Source organism: Artemia franciscana, chromosome 11, assembly GCF_032884065.1.
Source record: "Artemia franciscana chromosome 11, ASM3288406v1, whole genome shotgun sequence".
Taxonomy (NCBI): Eukaryota; Metazoa; Arthropoda; class Branchiopoda; order Anostraca; family Artemiidae; genus Artemia; species Artemia franciscana.
Window position 1 is genome coordinate 31,217,644 of NC_088873.1, and position 16,044 is coordinate 31,233,687.

The following is a 16,044-nucleotide window of genomic DNA, read 5'->3' on the forward strand; positions in this document are numbered from 1 at the left end:
TCATTGAGTTAATCACAATTTTTTAAAGTTTATTCCGTCTATTACATCAATAGCTGCATTGTATGTATTTTGGACCAGCATCACATAGTATATGGTTATGGGGCCTAGAGAAATCAGATCTAGATCTATTAAGAGTCATCGCAGTAGAATTGACTAAATAGAGAGCAGCTCGCAATAATGTTTTTGTTTTCTTATATTTTTACCACTTCGCATAAAAAAAATGGTCCTTCGATTGAAATTTGTAACTTCTACTGCCTTGTTTAGGCATAAACGAACTTCCATGGGGAGAATTTATGAAACACCCATGGGACCCAAATTATGCAATTAGACCATTCTTTAAAGATACGTTTTAGTAGAGAGTGGGACACCTTGTTAAAGCCGGAATCATGTAAGGATTCCAAATGAGCTGCGACCCGACTCGGAACAAAAATTAGTTTAGTCCTTGTTTGATTTAAAAGAAAGTTAAGTGTTAATTCAGCACAAAAGAAAAACTAAGTTTTTACTTGGCGTGGAAACAAGATATTTCTAGACTCGGTGCAACAACGAGCTTAGTCCTGATTTAGAGCATAAATGAGGATCCTTAGTCGGTGTGAAAATGAGTTAAGTCTTAAATCAGTTTAAAAACGAGCTAAATCCTGATTTAGCTCGTCCTAAATCCTATGATTTAGCTATCGTCCTGGCCAGAACGGCCAGGAGCCGTCCTGGCCGAGTGGGTTGGTGCGCTGGATTCGGGATCCCTTGTCTGAGAGGACGCAGGTTCGAATCCCGGTGTACCCAATTCTTCAGTTTGGGACGGGGGTCAGTGGCGTGACTCTGTAAGCTTAGCCAGAGTCGACCCAGCTCTAAATGGGTACCTGGAGAAATCTGGGGAAGGTAAACAGGAAGGGTGTGCGAAAGCACAGGATGGCTGGTCCCCAACCCCCCATTGCACTTCCTGGCTGAAGGGCCAAGAAACGGAGATCAGCACCGCCGGTACGGACTGTAAAGTCTAATGCCGTATCCTTTACCTTTTTTTTAAATCCTGATTAACTACAAAAATTAAATCCTGACTCGGTGCAAAAGCCATGGTCATGGTTCAATGCGAAAATGAGTCAAGGCCTGATTTGGTGCAAAATCGAATGCAGTCCAAACCCAATGCAAAAAAAAAAAAAACCTGAATCCTAAATCTGTGCACAGACGAGGTAAGTGCTGACTCGGTACAAAAACTAGGTAAGCTCAAGCTGCAGACCGCTTGGTGCAAAAGCAAACTAACTCGAGGCAAAAATTATTTAAGAACCAGTGTATTCAAAACTGGGCTAAGTCATGATGCAGTGGGAAAATACGTTAAGTCCTCACTCAGTGCGAAAAAAAATTGGACTGACTCGGTATAAAAAATGATCCAATTTCTGACTCCATTCAAAAAAGAACCTAAATCCTGACAGGTGAGGTAAGTTTCGTCAGTAAAATTTCGGTAAAGCAGCCCGAAAATGAGCGGTACAAAGTCCCGATGCTGTAAAAAATAGGGTAGGCCCAAATAGACGAACATAAAAATGCTCTTCAAAATATACATCATTGTCATCAAAGCACAAGTGACGATCTGACCTTTACCGGGATTGACTGGGCAGTCCCGCTCTTATTTGTGGTGACTTTTTTTTAGTTCAATTTTACATTTTAATTTCTGTTCGTTTTAGGTAGAGTATGTTCATTCATTGTAATTTCTATTCGATTTTAATTTGCCTCTATTATATATTTTAATCTCTTCTTTTATCCATTGCCAGTAATTTCCGTTTCTTATAAGTCTGTCTTATTATTTGGCTTTTTTTTTTTTATTATTATTTTATATATGTTTTGTTTAGTTCCTAGTATCGGTGTTTACTTTTCATTGTAAACCTTTGGTGTGTGAAATTATTTTCTTTTAAATAACTGAATAAAGAAGCCCTACCCCCCCCCCCCCCTCCCCTACGACATAAACATTAGCAGTGTTCAGCGTATTAGCCAAATGAGAAGTTGATACACCTTCGTAGGCAAAATTTGGCTAAAATACTCTAAATTTGAAACTCTGTTTCTACATTAAAATAAGCGCTAAGATGCCGCTAAATTTCCGTAATTCGGGCGACTTCATGGTTTGAAAGAATATTCTTTATTCCACCCTACCACCTCATTTGCAAAACAGAATTTGTGCTTAAGAAATTATCTCGGCTATTACTATTTGTATAAAAACATTTAGCACGTGTTCCATAGCTCAACTTACAAAGAGTTTGAGATTAACAAGAGCTTAAGAGATGAGTCCAAAATACTGAATTGTTTGTTCATCTCAAGCGAAATTTTGAAACGACTTACGGTTTTAGACATATCACACCGTGTTTTGGACAGCTGTATTTTTGATGGTCTGTATCAGAGAAATTCAAACAGTAAATACTTTTTATCGTGTTTCGGACACACCGTGTTTTGGACATACCGTGACTTACGTTTGTACCATACCGTGTTTTAGACAGCTGTATTTTTGATGGCCTGTATCACAAAAATTCAAACAGTAAATACTTTTTACCGTGTTTTGGACATACCGTGACTTACATTTGTACCATACCTTGTTTTGGACAGCTGTATTTTTGATGGCCTGTATCACAGAAATTCAAACCGTAAATACTATTTTATCGTGTTTTGGACATACCGTGTTTTGGACATACCGTGTTTTGGACATACCGTGACATACGTTTGTATCATACGGTGTTTCGGACAGCTGTATTTTGGATGGCCTGTATCACAGAAATTCAAACCGTAAATACTTTTTACTGTGTTTTGGACATACCGTGACATACATTTGTATCATACCGTGTTTTGGACAGCTGTATTTTGAATGGCCTGTATCACAAAAATTCAAACCCTAAATACTTTTTAAATCTAAACGATGTTTCTAGCTAATAGAGGAGAAAAGCTACCGCACCCGGCCTATTTTGATTATTAAAGTTACGGTTCACTATACAAAAAAAATTGTTATTTGTGCATGAAATAAAATCAAAATACTTCGACTTAGATATTCGAATAGGCCTATAGATACATGTCAAAGTTACATATACTAAAGGAAAATGAGGGAGAAAGCAGATTGGGTTCACTTCACTAATCTTAATTTAATGGTTTACAGCCGTACTTACTTCAAGATCACTAACGTATCAGATTATAGAGAGAAAAAATTATATAAAGGCTATCTGGAAAGAGTTTGTGTTTTGAACAATTAACGTTTGGAAATTCACAACTGTTTGAGTTGTTTTGTATGGAAGATTAAATTGCTTCAAAATTTCCACGAATAAGCTTGAAAACAGTGACAATGAACTTGATATTTAAAAAGACTAAGTGAAGCAAATATTCTTGAATTTATGGTAATTCCCTATAAAAGATTGAATTGATGTACGTAATGAACAAGACAGCCAGCTATAAAAAGTAAAAACAAAAGAATAAAGTAAATTTACACTTAAATCAAAATTCTTGCATATCTAACAACTCATATTCGACCATGGTTTCACTTCCGACGGATTTCTTTTTCCATTTTGATCATTTCCAGCTTTTTCTGAAAAGAAATAAAGATATTAGATATTTAGTTAATGAAAATGCCGCACCATTACATTCCATTAAAGCTTGAAAAAATCGTGGTCAAGGCAAGTGTTCAATTTCATCTTTTCCTATTTATTTTTTGTTCCCAATGAGTCAAGTCCAGAATGTTTAGTTTTACTTATTTGGGCCTTCCTTGCTTTTTTGCTCTTCAAATTTGAAAACGATTTAATGTAGCTTTATTAAACACGATTGAAGGTAAATGTGGACTTTTAAACAATCAAGTGGAAAATTATATTTAAATATTAGTATAATTTTTAAGGAACAGTTGAAAAAGAATACAGATAGTGACAAAAAACAATTTTGTTTTTTCATTAGTTGAACAGTCTAACCCCCCAAAACCAAAAAATGCCCTTGTTAATATAAAAAGGCAAGAAGTATAAGTAATCTTGATCATGAAAAACAATTCAATAATTTCATAACAGAACCTACGATACTTGTTAATTAAATGGAGCCCACTATAGAAATACACTCTGTAAGATCTGACAAAATTGGTTTCATAGCCACAAGGATTAGTGACGTGTGACAGAATGCGTTGGGCTTATATAATTCGGGCTATATATTTGCCCATTAGGGGGGATGGGGGTAAAGTATAGCGGGTCTGTAAGCAAGGTGTGTTAGCTACAGTTATTCTGCATATTACTAGGTAACAATTCTTTTCTTATTTCACGATGTTCAAATAGCTTACCCTCCCCCCCCCCTAAAACTATATAAAAAAGCTTTTCAAATTGAGACCCCTCCCCCTTTTCCTCCAAGAAAGGAAAGAAACAAGTAACAACAATATCCAAAACCAAATCATAATGGCATCACCAATTCACAGTCAGTAGAACTTATGTATTATATCAAACACTGTAGAGAAATTTGCTGAATGAAGAGATTGAAAAAACCGGTTTCATAGCCACAAAGACACATGACGGGTGACAGAGTGCATTGAACTTGTATAATTTGTGCTATGTATTTGCACCTTGGGGGGGGATTAAGGTTAGGTTACTTACTCCCACCACTAATATGCAAATATATAGCCAAAATTATGTTCTATACATTAACTAAGGTATTATATTTTCATCATGTTATGGTATACTGTATTATGATTAGCCTAACTTCACTTCTTGAGTGTGTTCGGTATAATCCATAAGTACCAAAATAAGAATGTGTAAACAAAGCTGAAGTTGGGATATTTCAAAACTATAGACAAGACCATCGAATTAATTAAAGAAAAGAAAAAAATATCCACTGAATTCCATAAAATTTCTGAGTGATAAATCGACATAAAACATGAGTGGTTGTAAAAAATAAAAGTAGACTTTACCATGATCCTCTTTTTTTCTTTACAAGCAAATTCTGATTCGTCAACATCATTATAACAGTCACTTCTGTAGTTTTTTGGCAGTGTTCGTCCTTCATATTCACAGAGTTTTTTCAGGGGTCTTGCTTTTACAATCATCTTATCCAAAAGGGTTGGTTTCTCGATTGGGCAGTAAAAAACATCGGGAGTATCTTTGTTGAAAACGATGGATTTTCTCATAGTGTCTCCAGCAATAGCAAAGGAGACCTAGAAATTAAAACAAACAGATCAACTGTGAACATTCAGCACTCCGTATAAAAGAGATCCGGCTCTCTTACTTTTCACCGGGGTTGCCGAAGCCTCTGGCATATCGTTTGCCGTGGAAGTCGTAGACGTAAGATTTCCATTACAATTGTCTGCCATTTCCAGGGGCGGATCCAGGGGGCCTGGAGGGTCTTAGACCCCCCATATTTTTATGGTGCCCTCGTTTGCATTCTGCTCTTTTTTTTACTCTTTTTTTAAGTATACTTGTCAATTTGATCAATTATTCGTAGTAATTTACCCAATTAACTACAAAAAGCAAAACTTTCCTATGAATGTAAAGAGCAAAGTTGGAACTTAAAACGAACAAAAGTTATTTATCTTCAGCCGGTTCAGTATATATCTGCAAAATTGGCATAAAAATCTTTGATTGCTACAAAGATTTTTCTACGAACACGGAACTTTCCCAATCTCACGAAAACCTGTTGAAAATAAAAGTGGTATCTTCAAGACGTTTCATAAACATGGTAACACAGTTATGGCTATTTGTCTATTCACAATGACATATTGAATTGTAGCCTTGTAGCTAAAAGTTCAAAATGGATAAGAATAAAAAAAACTGGATACGAGCATAGAATGAATAAGAGAAGAAGACTGATGGCTGAATGTGCAAGAGAATCAAATGGTATTTCCGGATGTTTTGGTAAAATATCCGAAAATACTCGGAAATCGAAAGGTAATTTTTGACTAATAATAAACCCCCTCCACCTTCAAAAAATGCTTAATTTTAGCTTTGTGACTAATCAAATAGCGAATGGCCTAATAGGGCTTATCTATCTATTTATTCTAACTATATAACTAATTTGGTTGAAATTAGATGAATGAAAGAATTAAGAGCATTTTAGGCTAGGAACAGATACATGAGGTCGGAGGGGGCAACCCTCCTCCTAAGACACTTCTGGCACACTTATTCCGTTCTTTTTCTTTTTTTTTAATCTTTTATAAAATAAACTTTTTAATTTCGTGCCCACCTCGAGTCACATTGGCGCCCTTGATTTAGCAGCCCCCTTACCCGAGATTTTGCTCTTGATCTGTTAGAGATTCAGACATGAAACTGCTCGCACGAGCAGTTTACGAATCATTTCCTCACAAAATTATAAGATAAACCTCGTTTTGATGAAAAATTAATCATATAATTAAACTTGCTTGCTAGATCTTCATCTTCAGAATGTGTTTTCTTTCCTTCTTTTCTTGGTAGATTTGTTTTATTCTCTTACTTGTGAGCCCGTCGATTTAGAGTACGGTGTCTGGGCTTCAATGATGGGGATATGACAAGGCAACATACAACATTAATTTATGTTATGGAGTAATTTTTTTAACTGCCCCTGTCCACTCCCCACTCAAAAGATTCTTAATTTTACTTATGTGACTAATTAAATAGCGAATGGCCCAATAGGGCTTTCGTGTGATAAACCTGTCTATCTATTTATTTTAACTATATAGCTAATGTGGTTGAAATTAGATGAATGAGAGAGTTGAAAGCATTTAGGCCAGGAACGGATCCATGGGGTCGGGGGGTGACCCTTCCCCCAAGATATTTCTGGCGCCCTTATTCTGTTCTTTTTTCTTTTTTCGATCTTTTTTTAAAATAAACTTTTTAATTTGGTGCCCAACTCGAGTCACATCGGCACCCTTGGCCCAGTGGCCCCCTTACCCAAGATTTCGCTCTTGATCTGCTTGAGATTAAGACATGAAACTGCGCGCACGATCAGTTTACGAATCATTTCGTCATAAAATTACAAGATAAACAACATTTTCGGGAAAAATTATTCATTAAACTTGCTTGCTAGATCTTCATCTTCATCTTCAGATTGTGTTTTCTTTTTTCTTTTTTTGGGCAGATTTTTTTATTCTATTTCTTAAGAGTCCATCGATTTAGGGTACGGTTTCTAGGAGTCATTGATAGGGGTATTATAAGGATGGGTCACGGGAGGGGAGACACATTATAAAGGGGGTTTTGGGAAATGTTGGACATTTGAGTTTGCCAAGTGGGATTTGGGAGACCTAATACACATGCCCTATCTCATTGAGCTGCCTGACTGTAGTAGGATGTAGGGTAGAATACTATCTTCCTAGGACGAAGTCCTAGTGGAATGTCGTCTATGTTACCCGAACATAATGTGAAAGTTAGAAACTAGCCAGATTGATAAGGTCGACGTAGACTGGCTTATTCATAAGTATAGCTTTATCGTCCCTGCAAGACCAATTGAAAGACTATTGAATTTGTTTTATTGCCCTTGTCTCCCTCCCTTTAGTCACTGACTACCCCAATATTACCCCCGTATTTCGTTTATTATTACCCCGAAATTATGGGGGATAAATAGATAATTACCATATCAATGTCTATCTCATCGTAAATTATTTCGTCTACCATAGCTACAGATTCTTTGATAGAAGCACATTTCTTGGGACCCATCTGCAAAACAGAGTGATCGCCTGTTACAAAGCATTTGGAAAATTTTAGGTCTGCGAAACGCCCAAATTTTCCGGTCGGGAACACTTTTGGTTAACTGACACCGCATCCTTCTTTTTGTAGATATTTTGGTGCAATTGTTTCAAAGATTCGAAGAGTGGTGGTAATAGAACAACAAAACCCTAAAACAAAAGGTTACAAGCACTTGCCTTCCCTGATATTCCACTAGAAATAGATAGCTTTAAAAATCTTTGTTTTTTCCATATTTCAAAAAATCCAGAGAACCAAACTAAACCAAATTCAAGTCCGAAAAAATTTGAGAACTTCTCTGATACTTAGGATAGTTTGAGGGACGCTTAAAACTTGCCCTAGTTGCTACCCTGTTAGTCATAAAAATTTAAAGTAAGGTGTTCCCAGGTGGGAACGCTGGACGCTACTGGGTTAAGTTAGAAATTATTAAAGCACGCGTTTAAATTGCATTTTGACCGTATTTCGGCAAAACATCCTAAATTGAGATGGGCTAAGGCAGAACATCCAAGACCATCCATTTCTGAACTGAACAATATCATCACAAGAGAACGCTGTATCTCTACTTAGGGTGTATTTTGAGAATATTTTTCTTATTTTTCATCGCTTAACGGGGAATTTTGCAAAGAAAAAATGACCTAACTGGTTCTAACGAGAGGAATGCTCAGAATTGAGCATTTGGGACTTGACTGAGCGCTAGAGGTCAATATATAATGATCAAACAAAATTAATGAAACCTTATAAATTCGTTTAGAAAAAAACCTAAACTCAGAAAAGTAATTTTGCCTAGACACTGTCAATTTACTGTCGACAAGTGTTGAGAAAAATATCAATTATTTAACAACACTAAAAAAAAAAATATTCTGGTCTACTAATTCAGCAAGTCTCAATGAAGCCATAGTAATTTATTCATCAAATAATCTGCTCCCGTCTGTAATTAATGCACATTTTACTGCTATAAGAAAATACTATTGGCTTTCAAAGAGGTTTCTTTGTCATTTTACATTAGCACCAACCAGATTCACACAAACGAACTGGTCTGACGAAAGCGTTATCTACACGCCCCCCCCCTATCATTACGCTCGAATCATATTGGTGCCCTTAATCCAGTGCCCCCTAAGATTTTTCTCTAGATCCGTCCCTGGCCATTTCCAAATAATTGACGGAAGTATATGTAACCGTCTGGTCCCCCAATGGCACCCTTTATCCATGTTAAACGGTATTTCCCAAAGCTTCTCGTTGAGAAGCTAGGAACGTAGGCATTCCTTATAGCTCGAGAACACCATCCACTCCGGGTGCCAAGAACCTGTCAGTGAGCCTCCACCACCAGACAGGAGACGTGCGAAAGCAGGACTGACAACTTAGTTTGACGTTTGTTTGATGTCTGTCTATTAATTACTATGTATTGTGAAATACTTTTTAAAACAATCGTGTAACATCTTTGCTAAATAGTAAAATTTTTCTGTTATCGCTTGCAGAAAAGCGTATTATTGAAGACTTCAGGTAGTTCCGCACCACTTTTAATTTTTCATGTTTGGTATCTAGCCTATTATAAAATAAAATCCCATTTTCGACAGCTTGAAAACACGCTTATGCTTGAATTTCTAAAAAATTGGGAAACTGCCATTTTCCGTGAGGGGTATTTCAGACTCCCCAGATGACGACTGTATCCCTGCATTAGGGCGAGGAGGCTAGAATTGAATTTGAATATACTGTAAGCAGCCCTGTAAAACCAATGATGAAATTCTCTGGACGAAATGAAGAGAATTTTGTTATTATAGTGTGCTCAGAAGAGGACCTAAATTCAATTGGAAAACTAATTTAGGCTGTAGATTTCATTGCCTGATAGTTTTATTCAAATGGGTTACGACAGGCCAACGGATAGGTTTTATTTTAAATAGTATTTCATTGGAAAACAGCAGAAAAAAATATACCAATAACAAAAGCCAGAACGCAATCCTTTCCATTTCTTAGTAAAATAAAGAAAACTCAAAAGAAATTAAACATCTAATTATTTACTGACACTGAGTTATAGAGAATATGCTTTGTTTGGAATCTGCGGCTGACATAGCCGCCAGGTAGGTATCAAGGTTTTTGGCATTCAATTTTTGTGAGCTGTTCTCGATGATGTAATGGATTAACACCCACGACTGTTCTTGAAATATATAATTAACGAAATTAAGTAACAGGGAGAGAGGGCATTAGGCCCCCGCATCCACTGAGATCACAGAATTTTTCCTATAGTATCTTCTATTTCCTATGGTTTTCTCTCTACTTTTGACGCTTTTTTGAACTTGTGGACTCCTGAGAATCAGGTCCTGTACATGTCCCTGCCAAGTCGTTTTCGCTTCTAGAGGTGTAAATTAAATACGACTTAAAAAATGAAATTATAACACTTATTAAAAATTCACAAAATAATTGGTACTTGTGTATTATACACCACTCACTCAAGTTTACGCTGTGTAAAACTTGAGAACACACTGGTTTCTTACACATTAATTTACACATTAGGGGGGTAGGGGTAAAGTATAGCAGTTCTGCATGCAAAATGTGTTAGGTACAGTCAGGGCACGTACGCAGGAATTTTTCAGGGGGTGGCAAACCCTTCGAAACAGCAGATATAAAGTAGCACTTTTTTATTTAGTAATTCAAAAATCACGTATATTGGAAAATACAGATTAACTTTAATCTTTAGTATTGTAGCGGATGGGTGAAAAAGACTGAAGCCTCAAAAGCACGTTTTAGGCTCAGGTTATGTTCATAGCAATTTAGAATCAGTGATTAATCTATTATATCCCACTGAAAGGGAAATTTTAGGGTTAACAGTGCAATATGGGTGCTGTGAGGGATAGTTCTTCTATTGTGAAAACATTGATTTTAATGAAAAATGATAGTTTCCAAAATGGATCCATTAAAAGCTGTACTTAATCCTGAAATGGGGGGATAAACGCCCTAACATCAAGGATAATTCTATTTTGCTGTGGAAAGCAAACTCTCTTTACAAAAAAAAATATAATAAATAACAGTACAATTGCTAATTACTTCAAAGAGGGTAAAAAGTTAGACAGAAAATGGGTTAATAATTGGGCAGTGACTTGACCGGATAATTACTTGCTGTAAGATCCCCCAAAAAAGGCTTCACACATGTATCTAGATTCTTAATAAATGTCCTACTTTTGCCAGAAATCTCAAGAAACCGAGGATAAATCAGACATTTCACAAAATTTCGGGAGGAGCCCGGGCCCGAAGGTCCCTCCCCCCCTTCCTGCGTACGTGCCAGGGTACAGTTATTCTGCATATTATGAAGTAAGAATTGTTTTCTTACTTCAAACTATCAAAATACTTTACCCTCACCCCGCCCATAGTGTGCAAATATACAGCCCAAATTATATATTTTCCATCTATTCTGTTTTGTCTTGTCTTGCGCTAAGTTGAAAGAAACTAAAGAAAAAATCGATTTTTTCTGGAGTTCTACACAGCGTAAACTAGAGTGAGTGGCGTATAATACACAAATACCAACAATTAAATGAGAAGGAGATTTCAAAACGTTATCAGGCCAAGCAAGCGGGCTTCCCCCTTTCACCCCCGCCAGAAGAAAAAGATTCAAAATTTTTGGAGATCACCAATAGTTCAATGGTTTTTTTTTTCGTTAGTTATATTTATAAATTCCACCCAAATAGATTATAGCGTATGCGTGCGTTGGTCATGCCGAGACCCAAAAGGTCTATTTCAGAATTATGTTTCCAGAAAAATAGTTATCGGGTTTCTAAGAGCATTTTAATAAGTCCTCATCGACTTGTTACAGTTGTGAAGCGTATCTGACACATAGGCTTTAGACCTCCGTTTTTTGATATTGCTACGAAAAAAAAAATCAGAGTAAATGTAGCGTAAAGGCTGCCTAACATAATTGAATCAATTAATTCCTAGTCAAACAGTTCGTGGTAACGAACTGTAGTAAGGAGCGACCCGGCTCAATAGTAACCGAAACTCTAAAAATGGAATTTTGATACGAATAGTTAGATCAAAAGAATTGCATTTTTATGCTGATTTTAAGTATGTAAGTTTCATCAAGTTTAGTCGTACCCATCAAAAGTTATGATCCTGAAAAAAATTTGCCTTATTTTAGAAAATAGGCGGAAACACCCCTTAAAAGAGATAGAATCTTAACGAAAATCACAACATAAGATTCAGCGAACCAGAGAACCCTACAGTAGAAATGTCAAGCTCATATCTACAAAAATGTGGCATTTTATGTTTTTTGCCACAGGAAAGATCACGGATGCGTGTTTATTTGGTTTTTTTTTCAGGGGTGATCGTATCAACCCAGTGTTCCTAGAATGTGGCGAAAGGACTCATTCTGACGGAAATTAAAAGTTCTACTGCCCTTTTTAAGTGACTATAAAAATTGGAGGGCACCTAGGCCCCCTCCCAAGCTAATTTTTTCCCAAAGTCAGCGGATCAAAATTCTGAGATGGCCATTTTATTCAGAATAGTCGAAAAACCCAATAACTATGTCTTTGGGGACGACTTACTCCCCCACAGTCCCCGTGGGAGGGGCTGTAAGTTACAAACTTTGACCAGTGTTTACGTATAGTAATGGTTATCGGGAAGTGTACAGACATTTTCAGCGACATTTTTTGGTTGGAGGTGGGGTTGAGGGGAGGGGGCTATTTGGGGTAACTTTCCGCGGAGTAATTTGTAATGGGGGAAGAGAATTTCCATGAAGGGGGGTAGGATTTTCTAGTATTTATAAGCATTTTTCTAGCATTTAAAATTTTCATGAAGGGGGCGCAGGAATTTCTAGCATTATTTAAAAAAAAAACAATGAAAAAATAAATATGAAGAAGTTTTTTCTACTGAAAGCAAGGAGCAGCATTAAAACTTAAAACGAATAGAAATTATTGTGCATATGAGGGGTTCACCTCCTCCTAATACCTCGCTCATTACACTAAAGTATTTTTAGTAATTTCAACTATTTATTCTACGGCCTTTGTGATTCAGGGGTCATTCTTAAGGAATTGGGACTAAATTTAAGCTTTAGTGTAAAGAACGAGGTATTGACGAGGGGGTGAACCCCCTCACATACGTAATAAAAACTTGCGAATACAGAAGTTCGTTACGTAAGCTATGATCTTTTACTGATAGAAACGTTCGTAATAAATTAAAAATTCTAGTTGCCTTTTTGAGTAACCAAAAAATTGGAGGGCAACTAGGCCTCCTCCCCTGCTCCTTTTTTTGCATTCTTAAGGAATTGAGAAAAAAATTTAAGCTTTAGTGCAAAGAGTGAGGCATTGAGACGAGGGGGCGAACCTCCTCATATACGTAGTAAAAATATACGAATATAGAAGCTCGTTACGTAAGTTGATTCATAAGTTACAAATATTTTTACTAATAAAAACGTTCGTAAAAAATTAAAAGTTCTTGTTGTCTTTTTAAGTAACCAAAAAATTGGAGGGTAACTAGGCCTCCTCCCCCGCTCATTTTTTTCTCAAAATTGTACGATCAAAATTATGAGAAAGCCATTTAGCCAAAAAAAATAATTAAAATGCAAATTTTGTATTTATTATTCATGTGCGAAGAGCCAAGATCAAAACCTGCATTAATTCAAAAACGTTCAGAAATTAAATAAATAAAAGTTTTTTTAACTGAAAGTAAGGAGTGACATTAAAACTTGAAACAAACCGAAATTACTCCGTATATGAAAGGGGCTGTTCCCTCCTCAACGCCCCACTCTTTACGCTAAAGTTTTTTTCTGTTTTAAAAAGTAGAGTCGAGAGAAAGAGTCAAAATTTAGCGTAAAGAGCAGGGCGTTGAGGAGGGAACAGCCCCTTTCATATACGGAGTAATTTCTGTTCGTTTCAAGTTTTAATGTCACTCCTTACTTTCAGTAAAAAAAACTTGTTTTTTCTTATTTAATCAGCTCAAAAGAGTTGACTTATTGAGAGAATATCCAGACATGTTACCTCTTTCGGTTCATAATGGTTCGAACATAAGGTATTAGGGACTGTTCATTGTGATTAAATGTTAATCAATAAAAATCTTTAAGGTGGTAATATGACTGTCTTAAATCAAAACACGTCTTTTTCTTCTTATCATGGTTGGAGCGATAGCAGCAACCTATAAAAAGAACGAACCAAGGCCCATACTAACCAAAACTGAGAAAGGCGTTAAAAAAAACTGGCTAGTGAAAAAAATAGTAATTTTATGATGATGGTAACTATTATCTCTATTTAGGCTTAATAGTACAATATTATTTAGAGAACCAATTTATGGGAGCCTCGAAAAATAGTCTGAAAACCCTTAAAGACAGCGTCGGACGGAAACAAAAATATACCATTGGAATTCCCATAGCCGACAACTCTTTCCAGGAAATTTACAGCCCCATGGCTTGAACAACAAGGAAAATCACTATTTTGCATTCATAGCACTGATGCGTTCTTTTTTTTTGACTCTAGAGGGGAACCGGAACAACATAGAGAGCTGTTTAAGGGCTCATGTGAAACTTGCAATATCTACTTGTTGTTTTATGCAACAAAACATAATATTTACAATATAATGCGACTTTGACAAAAAAAAACCATCTTCGTATACAAGATGAACTAACACACGCGTCTTTTAAAAATTAATTTCTGGGATATGGTGTCCCCAGGACACCATATCCCACATTTGAGGGATTTGAGGGACACCATATTTGAGAGATTCCACTGCCGGGTCCCTTTGGTTTATTCTTTACTAGATCCCAATCTGTGTGTAATTTATAACTAAAAATGTACGCCTTAAACGTTTATTACCTTAAGCAGTTCCTGAGATCTATCTCAGGGGTAAGGTCTTTCTTGTCTCTTCCTTCGTCAGTCCAAATCAATAAACACCAGATTAGGTTTTTAAAACTAAGATAATTTTTTTAGACATGGTGAATTTTTGGAAGCTGGTCTTCACAAACATTTAAATCAGGATCGAGGATGTGTTTTTAATGTGTATGATTTGAAGTTGTCCATCTGGCAGCAACTACCCACTCTTTTGAGGGAGGACTATTGCCTCCCCAGGCAGATGGGTGGGGTTATCAGGATGGGGGGAGGCAAAGGTGGACAACTGGCTCTTCTCAAAAGGGGAAAAAATAGGCAAACCCTTCCTCAGAAAACCACACCCAAGGGGGTAACTATAGCCCGGCAATTATTGAAGTTATATTTTTTCAGGGGGGAAACAGTGGGCCCATGTAGCCAAAGCCCACTCATAATAATAATAATAGCAATAACAAAAATTTTATAGAACTTCAATAGTTTTTAACTGCTATATTTTAAGCCACCACTTGTGCTGCCAAAACAAAATTTATCAAGAGGTAAAATCACAACAAATAGTGTGCCTTTGGACTCTATTTATAAGTTGAGATGCACTGTGAAAACACTCTAGCTGACTCTTTTTCCTTCTGGTTATTACATTTATGTCAACCATTTTTTTTTATAATTAAATCCTATTACACTAACACCATTTGTGTTTCAAATATTCCATAATTATAGTGAACACCACACCTTTTCTCGATGCAGTTTTCTTGGCCAACAGATCCTTTTTATCAGTGTGCACTTCAACGAACAATTCATCACATCACAAATAGTGCCTTGCTTCACTGAAGAGGCATCATCAGCCTCTGTTCTTTACTTCACAAGGGCGTTAGTTTAGGCCTTCTTAATACCGTAAAGACTGCTTCGCGGGTTTTTTTATCAATTCTGTCTGCAGCTCGGATATTCAAACCTCGCATGGCGTTCTTCAGAGTCAAATTTCTTGAATTTTTTATTGATTTTTTTTGCCTACATCTACTACTACCACTACTACTAATAACTCACTGTAGCACCAAGCGGCCAAAGGCCAATAAAGCTTCGCACGCTCCTTCTCCAACCTAATCTATTCAAGGCCTCCCTCTTTACACCCTCCCAGGAAGTTCTCATTTCCTTTAAATCTTTATTTATGACATCATCCCAACCCAGACAAGGACGACCTGCTTTTCGTGTACCTTCAGCCGGTTGGCCTACATCATAGCTCATGATTCCCGTATTTTAAATACATTTCGCTTTTCTACCTTGTTTAGTTCAACCTTTTATTTAATGCACAGAAACACTCGTTACTACACTTAGTGGTAGAAATACAGGTTGCGCCTAAGGTAACATTTTTAATTGTTTGGTATTCTGACGGGACCATTTATATCAGTTTATTAACATTAAGAAAACACTCATCGAAACATAATTCTTTGAGATGGCTAACTAGGTAACACGTTCAAATTACTTTTATTTGTGCTCTATGTCCTTTCTAAGAAAAAAAACAATAAAGTAATAATAAACAAAAAAATTATTTCACGATCTTCGTGTTAGAAGGTAAGTTACAACTACTAAAAAAATTCAATGCAGAACCAAGCCGGCTGAGC

The 16,044-nt window shown here is 36.5% G+C and overlaps 1 protein-coding gene across 1 annotated transcript; it reads right to left on the minus strand.

The window, feature by feature from the left end:
- Positions 1-2,952: 2,952 nt before the first annotated feature.
- Positions 2,953-9,686, minus strand: LOC136033089 (uncharacterized). The gene is made up of 3 exons (XM_065713695.1): positions 9,566-9,686; positions 4,895-5,137; positions 2,953-3,544 (listed from the first exon to the last, which is right to left on the minus strand). Exons 1-3 carry the CDS (start codon positions 9,596-9,598, stop codon positions 3,497-3,499), a joined length of 324 nt encoding a protein of 107 aa, XP_065569767.1. The 5' UTR covers positions 9,599-9,686; the 3' UTR covers positions 2,953-3,496.
- Positions 9,687-16,044: the final 6,358 nt, after the last annotated feature.